The 27,900-nt window shown below is 27.0% G+C and overlaps 1 protein-coding gene across 2 annotated transcripts; it reads right to left on the bottom strand.

The window, feature by feature from the left end:
• Positions 1-1,853: 1,853 nt before the first annotated feature.
• LOC111039761 (diacylglycerol kinase eta-like) lies at positions 1,854-27,685 on the bottom strand. Of its 2 annotated transcripts, none has more exons than XM_022323381.1 (25): positions 27,575-27,685; positions 9,904-10,012; positions 9,570-9,675; positions 9,346-9,482; positions 8,841-8,932; positions 8,645-8,775; positions 8,401-8,569; positions 8,212-8,314; positions 7,998-8,143; positions 7,078-7,263; positions 6,844-7,012; positions 6,681-6,779; positions 6,499-6,624; positions 6,231-6,430; positions 5,220-6,145; positions 4,970-5,158; positions 4,796-4,895; positions 4,564-4,732; positions 4,398-4,498; positions 4,147-4,334; positions 3,821-4,088; positions 3,629-3,749; positions 3,445-3,534; positions 3,213-3,365; positions 1,854-2,843 (listed from the first exon to the last, which is right to left on the bottom strand). In XM_022323381.1, exons 2-25 carry the CDS (start codon positions 9,958-9,960, stop codon positions 2,547-2,549), a joined length of 4,323 nt encoding a protein of 1,440 aa, XP_022179073.1. In that variant the 5' UTR covers positions 9,961-10,012; positions 27,575-27,685; the 3' UTR covers positions 1,854-2,546. The 2 variants fall into 2 exon arrangements, with proteins under 2 accessions (XP_022179073.1, XP_022179072.1); XM_022323380.1 differs by lacking the exon at positions 27,575-27,685 and adding an exon at positions 10,124-10,293.
• Between the last annotated feature and the right edge of the window lie 215 nt (positions 27,686-27,900).

Raw genomic sequence — 27,900 nt, 5'->3', positions numbered from 1 at the left:
AAGTTAAGGTACTTATAGGATAAGTTGAGATGATAGAGACACGTAGATATCATAAAATATAATTATCATTTTTAATAATTACAGAACAATGTATGTTATTCCAATCAATATTTCCATACACACCTACTTTAAAGTTAAAACTATGAATACGTTCACATTTATTTGATTCAATTCAAATTGCAATGAACCCATAAGCTAACCATAACCTTTAAATTGGATTGTAGATTGATTAGCACGAGAAGGATTTAATTTATAATAAAATAACAACACAGGCTATAATATATATATATATAAATAATATATATGATTATTATTAATTATTTATAAACACAAAGGTAAAAATAGTATACCATAAATAAAATTCAATTGATTTCTTCGAATAAGTGCCAAAGAAACCAAAAGCCAATATTATAATAAATTATGATGTAATATAATATTTATTAAGTACATCTACTCTACATAATATAGATTTCATTTAGATAAAAAGTAAATAAATATATGTTTTTAGAATAAAATAGTAGGAACTTACTAAACTATTGCTTAATAAATTATTGCTAAGACATTATATTCTACCATAATAATAAGTAATAACAATTACACAAGATTTTAACAGTGCCCATTAACCATTTACAGGTAACAGACACGGGTAGAATATTTAGTCACTCGTTTAAACCCTGTGAGACAAAGTCTATGTTCAACAACAGATTGTATTAATCTAAATTTAATTAATTTAACTAATTATGACTTTTTTAAGTCTTGTAATTTTTTGTTTTAGAAATAGTATCTAAATGAAATGAAACACTGTTATTAGCACCAAAATATAGTTATTAGTTATTACTTAGTGTAAACAGATGATTTCATAGAACATTTTAACAAAGTCACAAGTAATAGTTCAATTAATAAATAATTAAAAAGTACATTGAAACACATTGATGGCCTTAATTATTAATTATTATATCACTAGTCAGTACACAATATTGAACAATTAAAATTCATTATAATTAAGCTGACTATTGATTTTTGTTGTAAAAATATTTTCTTTATAATAATCATATTATTGAATCAGTAAAAAATGAATTAATAATAATTTTTCAAATATTATGTAGGTAAATTAGTTAATATTGTAAAATATGATTAAACATTAAATTCCAAAATATTAATTTTGGTATATCAATATAATATGTGTATAATATACACAGAGAATTATATAGATTGTAACTTGTAACCTAAAATAAATAAATCACAATTAATAATAAAGAGAAATCTGTCTAAAATCAATAGTCGTCAAATGTTATTTATTATGAATGATGAATAGTTTCCATCATAGTTTGACCGTATCACAATATGAATCACTTCATAATTAAACAATAATAAAATGAATAATATTATGTACACTGTTAAAATGTTGAAAAACGTGTGCGTAACAAAAATATAGGTAAATATACTAAAGACTAATGAGTAATGGGTGTTTTTATTTTTTCATACCTATAAGTTATACATTAAGATTGAATAAATTGATAAATTGTACGTTTATAGTTTTAAAAACTTTCTTCATTTAGAAGTGTATAATGTTTAAGTTATACAAATGTTATAACAAATTAACAAAAATAATTAAAATGTTAATAAATAATTATTTGGCACTTAAGTTACTAGATGATAGGGATAATAGACAAGTTAAATAGAGCAAGTAGAATAAGTCTTTGTCATTCCTGTTTAAAATTTAACATAATTTACCCGTTAACACAATAGCTTATAATGTCCAGCATTAACATATTGATGGACACTTACTGACTATAAATATAGCAGGTAGAGATCCCGGATTAAAATTTGGAGTATGCATGTAAATAATAGTATTTTTTGAGTGAGGAAAATTTATATCATGCTGTGGGATGCAAAGAATCTTGAAACAATAAACTGAAACCATTCACTATGCTCACTAAATGGCGGTATGTATTTTTACAGATGCACACCCTTTTATAGTTTTATCCCACAAATTATATCACTGAACTTTTACACTCAACAGCTTACAAAAAATTCATGTAATACAAAATTAAAAATTATGTTAAAATAATGTACCTAATTACTATTTATATGATTATGGATATCGAGGACTATAGCTCATATTCCCATTAATTATATCCATGGGACAGACTATCATACAAATTTTAAATGTTGATTAAAATAAATCAAAATATTATGCATAAACACAATTGCATAATAGTGTATATTATATATTATCTATTGGATATATACTATATTATATATAAATTTCTTAAGCTTAGGAACATCATTTTAATAGATTGTTTTGTTCTTGATTACTATACTAATTCATTTATTGCGTTTAGACAGAAAATAATTTCAACTAAGTTTTTGAGACATTGGAAGCTACTTTCCATTGTAATCTGAGAAAGTGTTTTAATATGGTACAAATAAATTTTCAGAAAAAAAAAAACAACTAAAAAGCTTCAGTAAAAATAATATTAGACAATATACACTGATATAATGTGTATTATAACCAAAATGTTGAATACTTCACCCCAAATAGTTTAGTGATCTTCATGGACCGTGTTTAATTCTTTGACAGCCATAAGTATGCGTTTTAAGTGCCCTACTTTGGTTATACCGATTTCTTTTAAATCACGTCGCGATAAGTTCAATAATTCTTTGCCACGAATATCATTATTTGCAAATACCTCTGTATACTCTCCCAACTGGACTGACTCCAGCCAAATTCCCACCTCCACTGTGCTCCAGTTGGATACATCTTGACTGAGTCGTTTAGAAGACATTACATTAGCTTTCCATAACTTTTGCCAAAATTGTCCTTTACGACACAACTTGTCCTATGTTAAGTTAACAAAAACAGTTAATTATTTAAAATTTTTCTGAAAAGCAAAAACATTTTAAAAATGTTTAATGCATGTTTATTTTTGTAGATATACATTTAATGATAAGCGTATGAGAGAGTACAAACAATACAAATTATAAATCAACTGTAGAATATTGCAAAATGCTACAAAACAGTTAATTTCTTTCTTCATAATGTTACAAATATATACAATTTAATTGGAAATTAACTTCAGTATAGGCAATTCTCAAAAAGCTTCAAAATGAACTGATTAATTTAAGTTATCTATCATAATACTGATAAGACAAAATCAAGTTATTGTATAATTACTAATTAGGTAATTTCATCAAAATCAATAGATTACCGTTTCATAAGCATTGTTGAGGAAATAAACATAACATGATGATGAGTCATTGTCTCCTTCAGAGTCTTTCGATGATATGAGACATTTTTTAAATTCAATTTCAAGTTTGCTAAATGCCAATGAAAGTTTAACTACAAATTCTCCATCAAAAACCTTGAATAAAAAAATTGTCAAATATTAAAACATTTATAAGTTTATAATCTTTACAGCAAAGCTAATTTAGTTAACTAACATTTCCTGCATTTCTGATCATAGTTAATGTCTCTTCATATAAACGCTTTGTGCTTAACACAATGTCAGTTGCTACTGATCGTAATTCCTTCTAAAATTAAATCGAAAATCAATCCAAAAATAAAATATAGAATATAAATTATAAATTATAAATTTAGTAAAATACTAAAACCATTATAACTTACTTCCTTAATTTCGTGTTCAATAATACTGATTTTTTTTACATTATCATTAGTAGAATCAGTTAATTTTTTCAAATCATCTCCTTTAAATAATTTTTGTTTCAGTAATATTTCTCTGATCAGTCTAAATTATAATCATAATTATTTTAAGCATTTAAAAATAACATTAATTTAAACATTAAATGTAATTATTACTCAGTTAAGTAATTTGTGGCCTCCAAAAATTCCTTTAGGATAGTCCATTCATCTTGACTTAAAGGAGTAAATCTACATAGTGATTGGCTATGAGTGCGTTTGCTCTGGTGCTTAATTTGTTTTTGTTTTTCTTCCCATGATTTTAGTGACAGTTCAAGTGCCTTATTTCTGCATAACATTTTCATTCTGTTCTTGTGAATTATACGAATCATTCCAGGAGGCTGTACCCAAGCCTCACCATCTACTTGTATTGGTACCCCTTCATCACCTGAGTTAAAAGTAAAATCAACATCTCCATATATCTAAGCAAATTAAACTATGCATACCCATAATATTTATTTGAACAGTAGTACATTGGGCAATACGATGATGTTGTAAGTTTATTAACCGTGATGCAGCCATTTGGATAGTTCCAAACACAGCAACCACTTCTAATATCCTATCATCAATACTTGGAGCTAAAAAGACTCTGTCTTCTTTAGTACCGCCCCAAAAATTAGTCCCACCCATGAAACTAAATATTAAACATATATTAATTGCTGTGAATGTAAGTAAAAATAATAATTTGACTCATTACCTTGGAATATTAAGTATCACAATTCCTTGTAATGAAGGAAGTGGAATTCTTTGTCCATCGCATTCCAGTTGTACTCTTTGATCCAAATTTTTATAAGTTTTCTTATCAAATAGTATAATTATTAAAATTAAAACACCATGTTTTTTTTTATAAAAAAACAACATACTTGTAACCACTGTTTGCTTCCTAATACTCCATACCACATGTAGTTTCGAGTCCGTGACCTACATTTTTCAGGATGTTCTTCTCTTTTATGGTGAAAATCTAATGAAATCTTAGCATCAATGCCAATACCAAAATAGTTATTCATAATGCATTTTTCAAAAAATCCTTCTCTGAAAAAAAAATTAAATTATTATGGTTTTGCTTATAAATTTATGATTATAATTCTTATTTACAGCAAAGTTTCATCGGGATCCATCAAAGGTACAGCAGGAGCACATAAAGCATCAGCGTTTGCTAATAAAACTTGACTTATCAAACTCGATTCTGTTACATCTATTGAAAGTATAATGACAATATTGAGTATTAAATAAAATTGAAGTAACCAGTTTTACATTATTTTTTCTTACTAGGCCAAGTGGGTAAAGTAACCAATGGATTGATTATTGGTAAATGTTTATTACGTTTAAGCGATGTATAATTCTGTACTGAGCATGGTGTAGGTGAATGGTTTCGATTATTTAATGCTGTGCTACTAGAAATCCTATGCGAAGATCGCAAAGGTGAAGCATTTAACATGACAGGCGATGCTGCAGAAACTAAAAAATAAAAACAATTTTTAGATTTAAATTTTAAGTCCTATCAAGTGGGTATACTTACGTCTCCGGCAACTGTCAAAACTATTTCTCCTACAGTCTAAATGTGACTCTTCTACATCACAAGATTTATTGGGAGAGAAATTCTGGGGAGAAGGTGGATTTATGACCACAGCTGGACCAGTCATTGTTTGACTTCTTTTTAATCCTTTAAAGCTATGTAATTCATCATCATCATCATCAGCATCAAAAACATCACTTGTTGATTTAGGATCTTGAAGTAGGAATGAATTATCACCATTTGTGCTTATATTACCATTGGAACCTTGAATTCTAACATTTATTTCATTTTTATCTGAAACAAATTTTGATTCATTTGGTAGTTCTAAACCCATGTTGACAGTACATTTTTCTGATTCCTTGATTTTATTTTTAAATCCAAATTCAATTTCAGCTTCCATGTCGCTATATGTTTTATTAAGATGACGGCATTTAATTGACCTTCGTGCGATGTCATTTCCTTCAATAAAATGTGCAATACTACACTTCTTAGAAGTATTTTCTACAACTATAAGCTCTTTACGAAAGTCTTCACTTTCTTCATCTTCTGGAGATGATGATATTAAATTTGATACATCTACATCAGACTCCATACATTCATTTACACCAAAATTCAATTTAGGTCGATGACGTGAAAATTGGCCTTGACAAGCTTGGCGAAAACTGTAACGAGACGAAGAGGCTTGACACTTATTGTCACACATTTTATAACTATCTGGTATTTCATCTGATGCTTCAGACGAATCAATATGACAAATATTTCCCAAAGATTCTTCTTCGCTTATTTTAAATGCAGTATATATTTTTAGTGGCTCACTAATTTGATCTTTGCATTCATTTTTTAATTTATCAGTTTCGTATATTTGGCTATAGCTATTTAAATCATCATACTGTGAAGTTTGATATGTACTCGTATCTTCTTCGGACATACTGTTTAAACATTATCATATTCGTTATTATTTATTAGATAGCAATAGTATAAAATACATAAAAAAAATAATGTAACATAACATACATAGCATTTTGATCATCCAGAACTATTTCCTGGCGGCAATCGGAAAATTCAACAGGTGCTGGTAAAGATTCAATATTTAATTCTGTTGAACACGATGAATCTCTTCTTAACATTGGTATAGGCGAAATAGAAATAGGATTGGCAATAGATGTAGGAGTTAGCTGTTGAAGGTTTAGATGGTTATCGATGCTTGGTGATAGCTATACAGTAAAATAATAATTCAACTAAATATAAATGCATTATTTTTCATAAATATCTTGCAACATACCAGTTGTGACACGGGAAGTGGAGTCAAAATAGTAGAAGGAAAAGCTGCCTTTCCAGAATGTTCAATTAATTTTGTAACAGATTTCTCAAGGCTATTAGCTCTTTCAAGTAATTGCTTTTTATAGACCTTTATAACAATTTATAAATCAAATATTAAAAAAAAAAAAAAATTAAATCTCTTACTTTTTTTATGGCTTTACTTTCAGTATCTTTTACATTGTTATTTATTATTTTATTTATATTAATGGGCTCTTCATTTAAATCATTATTATGTATTGTTTCCTAAATAAAAATGAAAATGTAAAACCCTCAATGGAAAAACATTAAGCATAAAATAATATCTTACATTTTTGGTCTGATATGTTATTTTGAACTCTTCTTTTTGAAGAAGTTTTAAAAGTGTGTCCAACTTATACTTTAAATCTTGGCGCATATCATTGAATTCAGTATTGTCGATAACATTGTTAATTTCTGATATGCATACAATAAAATCTTTGACAGTACCACATAACACTCTAAAAGTACATAACATAATAAAAATCAATTAAAATATTTATATATTATCACAAAATATACTAACTTGGCTGTATTAACAATTGTTTCGTGTTCATGAGTTTGTAAAATAATGTTCAAATTAGTCATAATATAATTGTAGTATGAGGATATGGCTGATTCTAAACTAATACCCTCTTGTACCCCAGAATTCATTGTGAGTTTTGTGCCACTACCTATGTCAATGCTACGTTCATATACCATAATACTCCATCTAAAATGTGCATACAAAGTGTTGAATAAAACCACATATTATACAACTTATTAGTCATTATTAGAGCGCGGACTTTTATGCAATTATTTACTATTTTTTTATTTTTTATTTTTGTCAGTAGTCTTTATGAATTGTAACAGTCTCAACTTTCAAGCTAATGGAAATAATTTTTTTTTTTACATATTTCTAAGTAATATATGATGATAGTTGCATATTTCAACAATATTTAATATTTATTGTGTATTGAAGTAAACGTAAATTATATATTGTTTTTAAAATCTCATAAAATAATATATTTCATTGAATAGAAAACTGTATTAATAATTAATGTTGTTGACTAAAATCCAGTCATTTTTTTTAGAAGGCTTACATCAATTAAAATTGTATCGTTAACTTTTTTGTTTATAATCTTCTTCATAAACGTGCTTAACCCTTTACAACAATTTAACATTTCAACATAATCTTGTAGTAACTTCACTGAAAAAAATTATAATTGATTGGTATTAAGTACCTAAATAATCTATTAAATATATTTAAAATCATTCTTTTACATAATAAATTCTTAATTATTTAATAAACTGTTAAATTTGGTAATTTTTTTTTATTACCTATCATTTAAAAAACAATTGCATATTTTCACAATTTTTACTACATATTATAAAGAATATTGTGATATTTATAAGTGCATACAAATATGTGCTCTAGTTGTTACTTGTTACCCATTTAAGTCTTACCTGTCAAGTATCTTAGTACTGGCTCGTTCATATTTGTCCATTATTTGCGGCAAATGAGCATCATCGTCACAAGATGCGCCCCAACCCAATACCCTTGCTAAGTCATTACCAGTGCCCAACGGTAGTACACCAACATGACACTGTACCTAATATACAAACACATTTAAAATTATATACATAATTACTTGGTAAATATAAATATATAATAAGTTACCTGCATATTAAGCCTATCAATTTCAGAAAGTACCCAACCAACAGAACCATCACCACTACATACTAACACTCTGAACGGATTGAAATGTCTAAATAATCTTAATCTAAATAATAAATAACATTAAATAAAATGTATAAAAGTAAAGTATTTTATTTTGTTTAATATATCAAAATGTAAAGATTCTGTTACCCGGGTCCAGGGCCGTTCCCAATAAGGTCAAATACTTGTGCTGGATTCAATATTTGTTTGAATCGTCTGAGAAATTTTATACCTTGATTGTCACCAGACTTAGAATTGACAAATACTAATAATGGAGAACATCCATGGGGTTGGATTGCTTCTAAGGAATCATCACTAGCTATGATCATAAAATATTTTAGTATTTAAATAGGTTATATAGTTTATTCTAAATTAATTACAAATTGTATCCTACCAACAGAATGTATAGCTGTGGGTGGCACAACACTTAATCTATTAGACCCCAATGGACATTTTATTGTATGCTTAGGGCGGCATGCAGTGTGTACTGTTGCTCTGCACCATAAACATCTCCAGTCTTGAAGCCTGATTGCAATTGAATACAAATTGAGTTTACATAATAAATACTTAAAAACACAATAAATATTTACCTTAAGACTGATCCACATGTTTTATCACAGACAGCGCATTTAGAAGAAACAGGTAAATTTCCTTCCATCCATTGGTGTATCATTAAAATATTCTAAGATGTATATAAATACATAGTTAGATTACAATTAATTGTTTTAAACTCATTTACAAATTTGATTTATAAATAATACATACATACATACGTAATTACTAATTACTAACTGTAAAGCAAAATTAAAATGTTTAATAAATTGTTCTTGGACCAGTTGATGAAAATAAGTTAAAAGAACCTCAACAAATATATATATATATTTATCTCTACAAGTAATCTGTCTTAAATTCGCCCAAGTATTGAAATAAATTTAATAATATTTGAAAAATTTGATATTATTTCTGTTGTAGAATTAAATATATTTAGAAATTATAGTATCAAAGCTTACTCAATTTGGTATGAGAAAGAATTAAAAGAATTCTTAAATGTAAAAAATAACTAATATTGTAAAAAACATTACAAATTATTATTACCCCTTGTTTATCTTCAATTATGTCTTTTCCAATGCTGGCCAATGTAGTCCACTTGCAGTTGCTGATCGCCTTGTCCAAACATCTTTTATGTACTTTACACTTACATACCTCACAACTATATCCATGAGATGTAACACCTAAATATGTGTATAGTAAATATTAACTAAGCATTCTAATGACAAAACCAATGAATAATAAGTTTGATATTATGTTGTTTAAATTACCTGATAGCTGTTCTCGGCAGATATTGCAATATGTTGGACGTGCATGAGATGTAGTATGCCACGAGTGATTTCCAGACAGAAAATCATTTAAATCTACACCAATTGGCTAAACATAAAAGGAGTTTGGAAATTAAAATCAAAACCTAAGTAGGCAGGTACAATATAATAGTTTAATAGTCAATTCAATATCAGTCATTTCAAGTTAAACTTTCATAAAAGTATTTTAGTATTCAAAAACCATGTACATGGTACATATTTGAATGATAAATTACTGGTTTAGTTGTTAAAAACTGTCACTGATGCATGTAAGACCTCAATCCATCAAAGTGATTACCTGATTTAAAATATCTCTGCTGGCTGTAACTTTTAACGCTGCCACCCAGTCTTCCATGACGTACAATGACCACAGCTACTCAAAATTACCAAGTTTTGAGCTTGGTCACCTAAAAAAGATAAAACAAAAACCGTATTAGCTCAAAAATTATTGATACAATTGTTCTGTCATAGTGTCATCAATCGGTCTTTCGGTCCGATTGAACAGACATCAAACTAACCGAAATACCGAGCATCCCAATGATGAGTTCTCATATTTTCGTTCGACCAGTACCGGGAAAACGGCATTACCACTCATTATACACCAAAAAATCTCCGTTAAAAATAAAAAACTACAACGAAAAAAATAAAAATGTCAACACCTAACTAATTTAGCAGCTTTGATAATGTTATCACCGTCTTATGATCATCCCAGTTATCATTTTACAAATCTGTTCCACTATCAAGCTTTATAATCACCACTTACCACTACTTACTACAGAACAGATCAAATAAAGACGGTTTATTTTATTGTGCATTGATTTAATTTGACTAAATAGTAAATTATAGTTTACCGTTTACCAATAATTTAACTAATGCAGACAATAGCTTAATAATCCAAATATACAATTAATATTTTGAAAATTCCATTGCGTAGGTATTGTAAAATAACATAATAATTAATAATACATATAGATACCTACTTTAATAATATACTACCTACAAACAATTACAAAATACGAGTAACTAAAATTGTTATGCTTTGTTTAAATATCCAATTTCGTCAAAATATAAACTTCAATTATGCCTGTAGAATAAAAAATTGTGAGGGTATATTTTTTTTAATTTTTGGATTTCAATTAGATTTTACCTATAAGGAAGCCTTAGCATTACAAATTAAACTTATTAAGAATTTTTATCTACATAATATTTTGCACATTTTTGGAATTCTTACGAATTTTATCAGCATTCAAACTTCAAACACTTATGAAAAAAGTCGTGCCTATATATTGTTTAATGTTTTAATATTACAAATAGAATATCTTAAGTGAAATCTTGTATTGTATTTCCAAGCTTTTTGACCTAGCCCCAAACGACCCTATTTACAACAAAAAAATAATGCTAATTATTAAATTTTTTTTTTAATATTTGGTTACTTAGCTGGATATTAGTATATTATTTTTACTAGGGCTGTGAATTTGCATAAAAATTAATTATTTTTAGCTTATTTCACAACATAACTTTAAAACTAGGTTCAATTTGAACTATAATAATTAAAAATATTACTATTTTTATAATTAATACAGATTTTAAAACTACTTTATTTGTATTGATCTTTTAATATAATTATAACTTGAAAATCTATTTGGGTTTTTTTAGAGAATAGTTTTAACACACAGATTTATTAAAAATAATTTTGAGCTCCCTCAAATTTAAAACTCAATTTGCGCTTATCGCGACCTGCTAGCCTAATTTAGTCCTACTCATGTCGATGTCGTAGTACCTCCGCGGGAGGCCTCTACATTCGGAAAAATCTGTCATTTATTTATTTATTTATTTTTTATTTAATTTACTTCATCTCTTATTCTTATTGTTCATGTATTGAAACAGATTGAATAAAAATACTTTAATTACAAAAAAAAAAAAAATTGCGCTTATACGTTACGGTGACAAGTCGAGAGCTTACAAAATAGTATTTTTTATTAATTATTAATATTATTTAAACATGTACCTTCAATAAAAAATAATACGCATCTATAATCTATTACAGTGCAGTGTTGCGTGTGAGTGTAAAAAAACTTAATACTATAAAATAATAATAATAAAAAAAAATAATAATAATAATGAATACCATAAATTCAAATTACAATACTTGATATTATAATCATAGATACAATGAAAAGTGAAACCTTAAACTTGTGGCTAAAATTCGTTATTATAATATCATAGTAAATTATATAGAATTATAGGTCAGTCATAGTCATCATACCTTCCTACAAGGCTACAACCTAATAGAAGAGTTCGACGCCACTGATGATACAAGTGACAATTATTGTTTGCGGTTAGTATTATTTTGTTTTGAATTATAGGTAGGTAATACATTATTATAATAATATAATCAATAATTGTGCTAAACGTATACATAATATATGTACCATCCGTCCACCGTTGCATATATACGAGCGGCCAATTTACCTTCCGAGGCAATATATACCTACCTACAACCTACATATAATTATTATATATTCACCAGTCATACATGGTACCGGAACTCTAGTTTAAATCATGTATACATAATACATTACACATATCAGAGTTAATTGACCTATTGTAAAATCCAAAGATGAGAATATATTATTATGTTATATGTACCTCCCTGAGCATATATGCATATATATAAAAGAGTGCATGTTAATACGTGATACATATTTTTAATCGGTTACATTATTTTCCTACTATATAGGTACAATAGGTACATATTATTTTTTAAAGTCGATATTTGTGTTTTTGTATAGCCTTGGGCATTCATATACATGCATTACATTTTGAGAAATAATTTTTAGGTACACTACGTTATTATTTTTATAAAAACCTATATTTTTAATTGTATAAAATATTTTTCTAACAATTTTGTTATGTAAATAATATATCGAGTATTCAATAAACATTTTTTTAAGAATTTAATGCTTAGATGAGTGGAATAAAATGGCAAGGAGTACCCCACACTAGTTGTAGTCCACTTTACTTTGTAAAAATATAGTGTTACGAATAATTAAAAATTAAAATAACACCTAATCATCAATACTGATGCTCAAGAGGACGCTGAACCCGCATGTCCAAGATAATAATTAATATAACAATATCAATTTTAAATTTGATAATGGGTTAATTCATTCAAAAATGTAAGGTAACTACACAAAATTGGTTTTACTGATATGCTGATATGTTGTAAAACGGAGAAAAAACACCCAAATTCCTTACATTTTACAAATATTGTAAGCAATATTAATATTTAAAATATGATTTAAAAATACAATTTTACTGAACCATATGGCAACATTTTTATACCAAAACCTAAAAATTTTAGTTAATTTAGACATAGTTTATACCATTAGTATCCAGTATCATATGATACTGTTTTAATATATATATATATATATTAGTATCCTATGAATCGCTTTGTACATAGCGAATTGAGCTATTTTAGATTTGACTTAATATTTAAACTTTATTCCAGATCGCGATATGTGTAAAGAATTTTACAATATATATTTCAGTAAGGCGACCTTTTCTAAATAGTTCTTATAATTATGTACTAAATAATTTTATAAGGCTATACACCTACTTTCAAAACAAAATTAATTATATCACGTGTCTTGTAACTAATAAAACAATACGTATTATAATAGCGTATATTTATAGATATATTATATTAAATTGGTTTAAGTATAACAAACAACACGTGTCACACATGCAGATTTAAAATGTATGAAACACGTGCATAACTAATTTAAATGTGACTATAGTATGTACCTGGTTATTATTGTATTTTGAAAATACTTACAATGCAGCCAGGGTGTATTTAGAAATTTAGAATATATAACTAAGCGTAATTATTAAACAAAATATTTAAATCTTCCAGACAACTCTATGTATAAGAAATGTAAAAAAATAATAAAATCATCATAAAAATAAAAAATATTGATCAATTTTAGATGATTTAAAATACTGCACTGTTCTATATTATCACTATACAGATAAATAAAATTATTACGAAAACCTGTGATATAATATTAAAACATTTATAGGTGTATCTAATATTCTTATTTCTATAGAATTGTGTCGAAGGCCTTTGTACTCTGAATATTACTATCAATCTTGAATATAATTTTATTAAAGCCTTTGCTGCGCAGATAACCCTCTGTGATTATATTAGGTTTAATATTGAAATGCAGATAAAAGCATCATAATAAAATAATATTAGTTACTATTGTTTCACTATATAAGATACTGAAAAAAATTTAACTAACACACTTTATGTAGCTAAATTGCCTGCCCATAACGCCGTGTTATAATAATGTTATAATTGAAAAGCATTAAAAATAAAATATGGTAGGTATTATACAATAAATATTATCCATATGCACTGATTTTTTTAGTAGGTATCACAATATTCCATTATACTTATTCAAAAATAAAATAGTATAAGAACTAGTGAAAACAGTATAAATAGATAAAACCACTGTTCAGATAAAAATATGAAAGTTTCAAATTTCTAAAACAGGTTATAAAATATGGATTTTTAAAATTGTGAAGAAGTTATGGGTTCCACATTTCAAAAATAGTGAATATTCCTTAAATATCAAGACAAAACAAAAAACAATATCTATGTACATATTTTACAATATAATTTTCAATTTATTACGATGCAAATCATTATAATACTTCACTGTCAACGGTTTAGTGATTCCATTCCGATCGACCAATGACATGATGTACTGTATACAAATCTTAACTTTAAGTTCTACCAAGTATTTTGGGTACGATTACACAATGTCTATATACTAACATTGTTTGTATTATCGCAGTCCGCAGAGGCACATTTGATGATTTTTTTGCAATTTGGGTGGTTTTATATCCACACCATTCAATACACGTCACGCAACGGCCAATATTATTTATGCTTCCAAAGTAATACTTTAAAAATATGCCATTATATTATTTATATTATTATAAGTAGTGGCCAGTGTCCACTTTAAACTTGACCACCCGATGATTAGGTTAAGCTGCAGCCCTTGGAACATCAATACATATATACAGATTACAGGTAGAATAATTTTACAAAAAATATCCGCGTGTTGATAAATTATCTGTTTAAATTGAAAGTCATCAAATAATTTATTTAATCAATTATTAACTCGATGTTTATTCATATTATAATCATATTATATATTATTTTATTTTATATATGTACCTTATTTAACCTTTATATTATGTGTATATTTTATTTGCAAATTTCTCACCAGTTTAGTATATTACGCAGTCAAATTGCACGTCCTTTATTTTTTTTCATTTAATTAACATTTTTATGCATGCATAGAATAAAAACATTCGTTGAATCGTTCGTGTTTTATTTGCATATCAAACGGTATATATAATAAGAGATAATAATATAGGGATACAGGGTGTATTATACAGGACGATTCACCAAAGAAGCATATAAATATAAATATATGTAAAATTTATTCAAAAATCTATTATATCAAAACATTATAACAAATTATAAAATGTTAACAGATCTACTATTGTTTGTATAATTTTGAAACACATAATACACCATAGTATTCATATATCTTAAAAATCTATGATCGCGAAGGTTGTTATCCTAGGCTAATTATTCTAAATTTTTAAACTTGAGACATTTTTTTGTTAATAAATAATAGTGACTATTATCAGTGTTTTTGAGAAGTTTTTTTGAAGTTATAATTAAAATTGTTCCTATTTTTAATACGATTTGTACATGTACATATATACGTATAACATGTTAAAATACTATTAATATAAGCATAAAATGTTATAGATTGTGCGTGTCTATAACTTATATAAATATAACAAACAATAATATGTAATAGCTGTATACTAAATATTAATAAGCAATGGTCTACAAGTACTCTCTAAACTGATCATTATCATATATAATTCGTATATATGATAATATAATAAGTGTATTTATTCTTTATTGTTGAAGTATTTTAAAATCCATAGTTAAATTAATATCCATGATCACTCATAATGGTCATCGCTCATTGCGGATGAAGGTACCTTTTAATAACAATAATAATAATAATAATAACAAAAATTATATTTTATACGATGCTCTTATAATTACATCTAAATTCTCTAAATATTTATAACGAGTAAATCATTGATAAATATGGTGGTCGAATACTTGCCATCTTGAAAGTGTAGGTAATTTATACATTTTTAATTTAACTTTTGAAATTGTATCTTATAAAAATGTGTTCACATAGTATTTTATTTGCTTTAATACTTACTGATATCTGTAAGCCGCTATTCTAATATTTATAACATAATAAGTACCTACTGATTCCTAAATCTTAACACAATTTTCATTATAATTAATGTACCCGTGCATTATTTAAAATTCGGAATCTGTACACATTTGAATAATCAATGCATTTAACTATTACAGTAAAATGTACTAATTTTAGTATATAATAATATATATTTGAGTAATGATTAAAATATTTTGTAAACATGTAGTAAGTATTAGAATATAGGTCTGAAAATAAAGATCAGCATACTTATAAATGGCAGATAATAAAAAAGTTGACTATACGTTTTTGAACCACTAACTACTCACCCTGCAATCTTGTCTTTATAAACGTTTATATTTTCAAACAAAAATATATACCAGTACTCAATATTTTAAAATTGAGTTTTACAAGCCTTACATTTTAAGCTGAAAGTTAGTAAGCAACTTCCGCTTTTGGGTATTCCTAATCTCTTATAGTTATATCATTAAATATTCTGTTGCACGAATAATGTATAGACGTAAGGTGAACTGGTGATGCGCAAACGATATATAAGCCCATAATAGGTTCGTGATAATATAGGTTTGAAAATTATTGTAATTAATATTAATCCATCAAAATTTTATAGTCGGAGAAAATTGTCTGAGTGCCATAGATATTAAATTTTATATTTTATTATTACATTAATTTTATATTTTTGCCAAACCGTTTTTAAATATGTAATATTACAATTATTGTAACTATACATTTTAATAACATTAAGAACAAAAGAACCTTGAATTTTGATGTAGATATTACATATTATCTACATTCGAAAAATTTCATCGGTTTACCAATTTTTAGTAGAAGTGGTTTACTCTCAATAGAAAAAAATAAGTTCGCATCACCACAGGACAATTCTTAATGCCTAAACAGTATAAAAAATGTAAATAATTGAAAATATTGTTCTTCAATATAATTAAATACCTAGGTATGCAAAATATCAAAATGTGAATAATTTAATTATTATTTAAAAATAGGCAATGACATGATAAATGAATCATTTCATACGGCATAATAGATTGAGGTGGTGCATTTCATAATACAGTAAAACCTGAAATCTCCTTAAAACGGAATCACTTGGTATCAACTGATTTTTCCTCCATAAACTAATAACTTATAAAGGAGTTTTTGTTACAGGGAGTCCTCTATAAGGTTTTACTGTATTATGTATTTGCCTTCCATTTACAAATGACGTGTCATTATCACATACTTATAGAGTCATTCTCAACGATGAACAAATATTTCCAAAAAACAATATGAACACAGACAGGACCACAGACAGGACCACATTTAGTAGAGGGGGGGGCACTGGCTACAACTGCTGTCCAAAATTTGTTACACCCAAAATTAAGAAAATAGAACATTTCCTCCACGGAAAAAAAATAAAAATCTTCCTTTGCAAAAAATATTATATTTTTATACAAATAATAATTTAGATGTAGTTATGGTTTAAAAAACTAAAATCAGCAATATCTCTTTATTCTATGATTTCCACCTCGTCGCTATATATGTTATCGTTAACCTTATATTTTTTAGGTGGATGCTGACCTTTCCCTCGATAATTGTACATTGTAGACAACATTAAAACTTTTAACATACTATAGTCAGACAGATAGGACTACTACATGATTTTTGGCTTGGACCTCTAAGGTATCTGGTTGGTGTTTGAGGAAGCGCACTCCACACACATGTGACGTATATACAGTAATCCCTCGTTATCCGCGTATTTTTAATCCGCGGTTTCGATTATCCGCGGTCGGATCGACGATAACATTTTCTTTAATACATACGATGAAATTGTATCTTTATTATACCCATACTTATAACGGATAAGCTAAATAAAATACGCACCTTAATATGTAGATAATACGCAAATTTTTTTCATCCTTCCTAATATATATTATGTATGTATAAATAATTAATAAATTATATTAAAAAAATAAATAATCAAATAATTGTAAAACATATTATCCTTTTTATGATTTTTAAAATTAAATACAAAATATGTATAAAATAATAAAAATTAAAAATTGTATGTAAATAAAACCTAACTTCCCGTTTTACATTGCTTTATGGAGTCGTTATCCGCGGTTTCGATATCCGCGCAACTTTGCTGGAACCTAACCTGTGTGGATAACCAGGGATTACTGTACTACAAGTCATTCACCCTAACAGCACTTAGACCCCAGAAGTCAAGTATAATATTAATCAGCTGTTGACTGGATTACCATTAATTTGTGATCTGGAGTCTTAACCACAGATGAACGACAGAGCGTGTGAGGCCAGTTTAGACCTTCCGGGATACGTATATCCAAGATAAACGTGATTCTGAGATGATTGCAGTTTTACATTTGGGCGATTTAGATAAAATGAAAATATTGATTTTCAAAAAACTGGAACATGAAAACTGTCGCATATGCCAATAATTTGTTTGGCTACACCCTCACGTGTTATCCAAAATTACATCTAGATACATATAGGTAAATAGTTAAATAGTTTCATTGTCGAGAATTTGATACAGCTCAATGGCGCCACTTATTGTCAATGAAAATCTGACCCATACACGAAATAATTTTAACTAAAAATACATATTCCAATGTCTATTTCTATTTTCGACACAAATGCGTGGTGTCAGTGACGTGTTGAATTAATTTTTGGTGATTAGCAAAAATGTATACAAGGTGATGTGAAAATGTATCATACGGTTGCCATGACATCCTATTCCGCGGCAATCGAGAGTTTACTTTATGATCCTAGTTATAGGTACACATATCACTGTTAATCGTTTTTTTCAACTCATTGCCACGAGAACAAACAAATCGTGTACTTAAATACTCGAGAAAATGGGTAAAATACCTGTAAGTCTGATGGCGTCATCGATCGAAACATGTGTTGAAACTAAACAAGCTCTACCGAAGCTAAACCCTCTGAAGCAAACTGCAGTAAGAAGTGCAAGTACCACTGGAGAGTTAGATTAGGAGCCCTCATCTCTTTTTCACATTTCTTGTCCAGTAAGTTTTCGAAAAAATGGCTACTAATCGATTCTACGGGAAACCAGTCGCTTTTAATCAACAGGTAATGAAGTCCGTGATTCGATCTTCGGCCGATTGTAACATTTTTGCACTATTTTTAAAATTTTTTTATATTTCTTGTTCATCGATTGATGTTGTATTATATTATATTACTGTTATGTGGTATATAGTAACTATTAAGAAAAACGTTCTATCTCTGCAGGAACGATGTATCAGAGACAGATTAATACCAAACGAGGGATTATGTGGAAAAATTTTGATGTCAATAATATTGGACTAGGCACTTAGTAGTTAATAGTTGTACCAAGTATATTTAACGTTTATTGAAATAAAATAATATATATATTACTTTACCGATGTCATGCAGGCGTAGCATTACGCGAAGCAAGCGACTGCAGCTCTAACATATTTTTAAAATGCTCTAAATTTTTTATCGCTTACATGATATAATGTTGGTAGTTTGAAGTGAGTTATAAGTGTAATTACTATTTATTTACTATAGTTAACTATTGAATTTTTACATGATAACAATGTTTTTTAATTTTATTATCTGATGCAGAATAATAATTGTCCAGGCTTAAATTTGAATAGAAAGAATAGTAAACCTTACGTTTGAAGTTAAGTATAGGGCATTTATCTATATTATTATAGTAGTTCGTCACTCATAACTGAAATGCAAATGTTTGAAAAAAATTTTAATAATTTAAATTTAATATTTTCATGTATACTTCTAAGCCCCACGGTTTGACTAATACTATTCCCAGGTAATTACTTCTAATACTTTTCGATATCACTGACCTGCACTGTTAAAATCATCGCTCTGGATGTATTTCTGAACACGACTATATGGATTACGGGTGATCGATATACAGTATTTTCACTATTTTCTGGGTGTATAATGTCTTTTTTCAACATTTAAGTCCAATTTATTGAGCCCTGTACTATCTGCACGCACGCACGCACGTACCTATATGTGTATAACACAATTTTTACGTTTGTCAAATCGTCCGTCGGACCGAGTGATAGATGAACTAGCCGGTATTATATAGCACAATGCGAGATAAGTGATATGTTACACGCGCTCGCGGCTTTTCTCGTGTATAATATTATATAGACCCGACCGTATTATATATTGTATTATAAGTTATAACAATGTACACTAGCGCGCTATACATAATAACATAAAATATAGTATAATATAATGCAACATGTCGTCTGTCTACGCCACATATAGTGTACGGTGCCGGGTCCGAATAAGTAATGATGGCCGCGCAGTGGCTGCAAGACGAACCGGAAGAAAAATAAAGGCCCGCAAAAAGATTTTTCTGACGAGACAAATCGAGAAGAATATTTTATTTCCTATGGTCCGCATATTGTGTGCGTGCATGTACCGCCGGCGATCCGGTGTTGGTGTTGCGGGAGGTCTGCCGGAGGATTAATGGCTTTTAAAAACGACGCCAACGAGCGCCAATCGAGGTCTAGGTACGAGTGGTAAGACTCGGTGAATGCCCGTTGCCAAATAAATTATACGCGCCGTGTATGGCAGTAAAGCTCTTATAGAAATCTCGACCCCCCCCCCCCACCACTGTGGCCGTAAGACGTGTCTAGATATATACACGCACGCGTGTACATTATATATCCTTTTGATAAATTAATACTTAGTTCAACTCTTACGCGAGTGCCATACACTGCGGAATTCTCGTTGCCGTGTCAATCAAAACATATTTATATGTGTATAGGTGGGTATCCATTATAAACGTATATTCCGCACAACATATACGTCACCACCATAACCTAAACTAATATTTCGACGAGTTATACATTATTGATATTTTTATTGTGTGTTGTTAGCGTACTGTACGAGAAAGTGAGACGTATTGGTTATATCCTTAACATTTAACATGTTACAAATATACTGATTATTGCCAATTTTTATTTATCATAAGTATAATTTTGTTTTTTTGTGCAATAAACATAAACCATTGGGACGGGGGAGAGAAGCAATGCCAACACAAATTCCTCCCCCGGTTCTCGGTAGTTCGATAAAAAAAAGTTATCAATTAATGAAAAGTAAAAAATGTTAAATTAATAAAAAGTTATCAATTAATATAGTGCGTTCTATCCGTATAATCGTGTAGTAATCAACATTTCGAGTGTTATTGTCTATATTTATCGTTATTATTTTTTGAATCATCACACTGGTAATTCATGCATAAAAACATAATATTATATATTTTAGAAAATAGGAAAAATTGATAATATTTTTCACTAGAATGAAACTTTGTATGTATTTTTTATATAGGTGTATACCGTGTATAGATGTATAAAAAAATATGATAAACAATTAAATGTATAGACTTGTGCAATTTTTACACAGAGTGATATTATACCATATAAATTGTATAGGCTTTCTGAAATCATTTAACTTTCCGCAGTTATTTAATATTTGTATAACTGAACAATAGACGTACATAATATTATGTTAGTGTGCATATAATACGATTACTGGATCAAACCGTTTTAAAATAAACTTCTCATGGGTTGCATGTAATTGAGTGAGGCAGTAATATTCAAAATTGATTATTATGTAAATAAAAAAAAAAAAAATACAATTTGGTTATACGCGGTATAAACGCTAAAAATAACCTACAGCATGACGTCAATTTAACCTCTAGTAGGTACCTACCGGATAATGGATATATCTTGAGTATAAATTATTATTGTTGAAACATAATATAATATATTTAAATATATTATATTTATTATTTACTGAAAGACATATTGATATTAGTATATTACTGCACAGGACGAGTGTGTGATTTTTATTTTGGATGTGTATCATTATTTATTTTGAATTGTATATTAATTAACATAATACAATTATTTTTATCCAACTAAAACAATATAGAAAATAATGAACTGAAAACTAAAAAAAAGTATATTACAAGATTAATATTCTGTAGTATAGTTTCAATGATTTTGATCAATGACTTATACACTATGCTATTGCGTGCTAATATATAGAATCTATATAGATATATTATAATATTAAACCAAATGATATTATATATCATTATCTACATTAAAATCTTATTCATTCATTTTGATATTAAATTACTTGATTTCAAAAACTTGATATAAGGACACTTATCTCGGTCTGTCTTAAGATGAACACTGGGTAGAATAATAGATAAAAAAATCCGAGTATACTTTGTGCGTCGAAGATGCTATTAGGCTGATGTATCAGATTACCTTATGCCGTTTTAAATCTAACTGTGATGTATTATTGAGTTTTAAAATTAATTTCAAGTGAAGTTAATTTACTGATAAATAAATAACATTTTGTGCTTACGCAATAGATAATAATATAAAAAGATATTAATTATCGTTACTTAAATACTATAATAAAACTTAAAAGGTATCCCATTTCAATTGTATCGTTAAAATAATGAAAAAATTCAATAATTACTAGCGTTTATTATTGAGTGATGACAAGACTATCTCCATAATAAACGAAGAATATCATTTTTTTATTATAAAATTACTTTTTATTTTATTTTATTTATTTGAAGTAATTTTCAATCTATACATGTTCTTAGTATAATGAGTAGGTTTGATAGGTGACAAGTAAGAATGATATGAATAATAAGATTAGGAAAGATACCCAGTGGTAACATCCCATGAAATAAAATTACTTAAACATTTTAAAAACACTGTTTTTATTTACAGGGCGAATGCTTTAAAATAATAATGCCTATACGTAACATGTAATTGATTATTTGTTGTTTTAATTTTTAAACTGTCTTATCTATATACTATAGGAAATAGGTAAATTAGATCATAATTATAAATACAATTGTAATTTTTATGGTAATTACAATATTCTTGTAAAATTGAATAAATTCTAATGTTCAATGTTTTTTTATCGTTACAATCGAATTTATAAAAATAAATAATAATAATAATAATTTGTTTTAAATAAATAATAATACACCACTATCATAAGTGAGCAAAGCAAAAGAAGTTCACATTACTGAAATATTTTATTTTCAATATATAAGACTATTCAAATAAATAAATGTATATAATGTTAAAATGAAATATTATTTTAAAGATATACAGACAATGAAGTTAATTTTTTTCAATGTTCATTATAGTTTTATTCATTACACAATTTTAATAATTTTGTGGATTATATTTTTATAGTAATATATTATACGATCATTTATAATAATAAATATACAATTTCTTAAACTATTTATACAATTTTAAGAAATTGTATTAAAATAATATATTCTAGTGAAAATGTGAAATGTGTATAGACCAAATTTACTACCGACGTATATACTATGATGGATATATAAAAACCATTGTTTTCATCATTATTTCAACTTTTGAAGTCTATAATGACAAGTAGGAGGTAGTAATCTATCAGTTTTATTTTTTATTTTCAGTTTATAGATAGTTTCAAGATTTTCGTCGTTGTAGCGTACAGTCCAATGTCAGATGCGACTTTTAGAACATGATATATCTGATTATAAACCTAACATAATGTCCTTATTTTACTTTTATTTTTTTCGATTTTCTGATAATACTAGCCCATCCTGGGAATTACCAAAACAAATTGTACCTAGAAAATTTGATTTAAATTTAAGCCTTTTGTGTGCAATGTTTAAGTGGGTGTTTTGTTTCTTGTAAAAGTACACCTGTTTTGTTTTAGTCATAATTAAATAAAAGTCAAGACATCAAAAATTGAAGTCCATACGGAATAATAGAATAGATGAACATACTGACAGCATATCGATTTCGATGGAAAATATATCAGAGAGATTGTGTTGGCCAACTGTCGGCTTAGGTACTTACTACCTTTAATATCTTCCAAGAACATCACGTATTAACAAATTTAATTTATTTTCAATCTGATCCAAATGAATGATGAAAACAGATTAAATTAAAATCGAAATCCGCATGAAGCTTTAATCCAATATAATACTTTTAGTCTTTAGATTTCTTTACAACTAAAATAAAATACTTTATAATATGCTTTTTTTTGTCTATCCATACATCGTTATTTTCGCCACAGTTCATTTAATTAAAAAGACATCGTTTTATCATATATCCAGCCTACGCTTTTTAATAATTTTGGGTTTTATTGTTTGTAAGTAATTTAAATATTCAACATTACTTCGAGCATGTTTTATATTTTATAATAAATACCATAAAATATTACAATATGTAACAGTAGTCAGTAATATTTCTGTATACTGATTACTTGTTTAGTTTTGACTTTTGTTTGTACTCTGAATTACAATAAATAACTACTAACATTTTTGTCAATTAAATGGAATGAATTGTGTGTATATTTTATTTGAGTAAATGTATCCTTTTATGTTATGTATTCGATGTTATAAATACTTTAAGAATAATATATTTTATAATTTTTTAGCTAAGATTAGATGCACTGTGAATAATTCTGTTATCTATACATTAAACATATTACTAGGTATTTATAATCAAATGTGCAGAAAACTATATGTTTAATCTACAAGAATTAAAAATAAAATTAAATACTTATATTAATAGACGTTTTTAATTATTGTTTACCTAGTTTTGTTTTTTATATAATATCCTTTTATAGAACTAAATATTATTAAATTGACATGTCAAATAGAACACAGAACATACCTTTGAACGACGAAGAAGTTAAAATAATAATCAGAAAACAGGTGACCATGTACAACTTTACATACAATATCCATCAGTATGATGCGTATCATCATATATATATAAAAAATAAGTGACACCTGTCAAGGAGAGTATTGATACCTACATCTGTGGAATTTAAATATTGAAAAATACGTCTCAAGGGTGTTGAATATTTTCCTCGATGCGATGTGCTATAAAGATATATACAAATGAATCATAGGTACCACCTATGTTTTGCGTATACTATAGGATACGAATCATCGGCCATTTATGTATGCATCAAAAAAATATGAATTAGTTTATTTGTGGAGTTATTTCTAGTTAAATGTATATTTTATTAACAAAAACCTAAAAGAAACACAAAGTAGAAGCAATTAATTTTATCTGAAGTAAAGGCAAAGAGGAAAACATCGTATAGAAATAATATTGTCCTATCTCTTGTAATTATGGTATAATCAATTTTGCATCACTTGACTAATTAATTGACGGAAGTTGTTAATTCCGTGGCTACTACACCGGTAAACCTATCAGTGATTATGGACTTCATATTATTTTAATGAAGGGTAAAATATTATTCCTTTTATGGTGAAAATTAATCTCAGTAAGATATAGGACATAGGTATTCCTAGAAAAATATGATACTCGTGGTTTAAACTGCTAGCTTAGTTAAAATATATAGTGTTGTACTGTTTTGTATATTGTTTGCTCCACACAATTTTCTAGTATTAACAACAAAAAAATAACACACCAGTTACTATACTATTTTGTTCTTTGATTTTCATCTTTTTGATAAATATCCACTGATAAAATATTACTATCATTAAAATGGAAACTGTATAATTACTAAACATACGTTTTAGTTCATTAATCATTATAATTAAAAACTGTAAATAATTTACAATTCAAATTTTTACCGGGAGTGAAATTTATTCGGGATATTTAACTCAGTAAAATATCGTTAAAGTAAATGTTAACTAGGATAAACTTAATTAAAGAAAAATACACACAAATGAGATAAAAAAAATAAAAAATATTCATTTTCTCTTTGTGGTATATTTAATGGAATTATTAATTTATGAAATAGTATCTAAATCATTTTAATAACATAAATTCAGATATTGTTTGAGTTTATTTTAATTCAATGTTTGAAATGAATGAGATTTCAATCTTCTTTATTAACATTTAAATTATACTTAACAATTTTATTTTGTTTTCTGAGTAATTTTAATTTTAATTGCAAGAATAAAAATGGCTTATCTTTAAATAAATTTAATTACCTAATAATAATAGTATTACTAATTGAAATAACAAATGTCAAAACTACATTTCCTTTTGAAAAACAACCATATTATATATATTTTGGACTTCATATACTATATTTGTGTTTCATGTCTAAAAAATTATTGGAACAATTTATTCATGAAATTGTTTACTTATAGTTATAGACTTCTTAGTTGCTTTAGTTTGCCCTCAGAACCCTGCCTATATCTTGAAATGCATAATAAATTAACTATAATTTAACTAATATGATAATCAGCAGTCCGTGTATACATACATATACCTATTTTATTTTAAGTTTAATAGATTATAATGAAATAGTAGGATGATATATTTGACTTACATTTTTTTATTGATCAGTAAATTAAAATCTGAGTTAAATGTAATTTAAAACGTAATACAAATATATAAAAATATAGTTTAAAAAAATATAAAATAGTTCAATTTTTGATGGTTATGTATCTTATACATCTTAGAATTACCTACATTAATTATGACTTATACATGCGAATAAACAAGGAGTATTTAATGGAAATGAATATATTCTCGTAAAAAAAATAATGACATTGTATTATATTGTGCATAAAAGATATAATATAAAACAACAGCGATTATGTAATATATGTACAAATAAATATTTTATTTTATTTTATTTTATTTATATTTATTCTTTAGGAAGTAAATAACATATTATTTTTGTGTTAAATTTGTATATGACAAAAGTATATTTATAATTTTTCTTTTTGAATAATAATGTTACTAAGTTTTAATAATGATTACCACCTATAAATCTTACATTAATTAAATTGTTCTAAATTATGTATAATAATTCATAAGTATGTATAGGTATTATTAGTACCTATTCAACATTTTTAATTGCCATGTTTGTATTATTTGTCAATAACACATTAAGTTCTTTATATTTATTTTATTTTTAAATACATTTAGATAATTGTTGGTAATTGATAGTTCGATACATAATATATCCAATTTCGTCTTACATAATATTTTTAAATAGTTATAGTTATTAGTGTAATTAAAATAACACTAATTTTGATATTATTGTACATTCGTACTATAAGTTTAAATGGAGAAAAAACTAATACTATAGTGATCAAATATAATACAAAATATCAAAATATGCTATTTTACAATATTTATTTTGTAAAATATATGTGAAATCTTTATTCATTAAAAGCCGGACTTTCAAAATAAATTAGTATAACATTTTAATTGTTTTTAAAGTCGAATAAAATTAAAAAATGAATTCTTTTATTTATCACTTATTTTAAATGTTAATTTTTAAGACATAAGAAAAAAATGGAAATTTAAAATCACATTAGAGTAAAGTATTGCCTATAAAGCAGCTGTAGTATTTTCTAAAAAAGTTAAGAAAATCGTTCGTAATGGGGAAAAAAATTACCACCATTGCACTCGTAGATAATTTTGTTAGAAATAGTAAATCATTAAAATAAAATATAACAACATCGATACCATAATATTAATTGTACAACATATTATTGTCATACAACACTAATCAGTGAACAATTATATGGAAACCATTACACAATAAACTCACCCGTGCACATATATATTTATGTTTATATATGAGGTGAAAGAAGCGACGTCTGTGAGCCCGGAACGCCGCTGGATCAGGACCGGGACGCGCGTGTGTACGGTTTGAAGCGTGGTCCGCAAACTACTGATGCCGACCATGGTAATAATAATAATAATAATAATAATAATAATAATAATAATAATACACGACTAGCGGCTACTCTCAAAAACACTACTCCGCCGTACTCGCTCGCACGATTTCCGTTGGGTGGTAACCCAGTGTTTAGGGGGGGGGGGGGTGAACATCCTGGCCGATGTTCGTTCGACGCGATGGTTAAAGGGTGTGTG

Source organism: Myzus persicae, unplaced genomic scaffold, assembly GCF_001856785.1.
Source record: "Myzus persicae strain clone G006 unplaced genomic scaffold, MPER_G0061.0, whole genome shotgun sequence".
NCBI classification, from domain to species: Eukaryota; Metazoa; Arthropoda; class Insecta; order Hemiptera; family Aphididae; genus Myzus; species Myzus persicae.
This window is presented reverse-complemented; position numbering and strand designations above follow the sequence as displayed.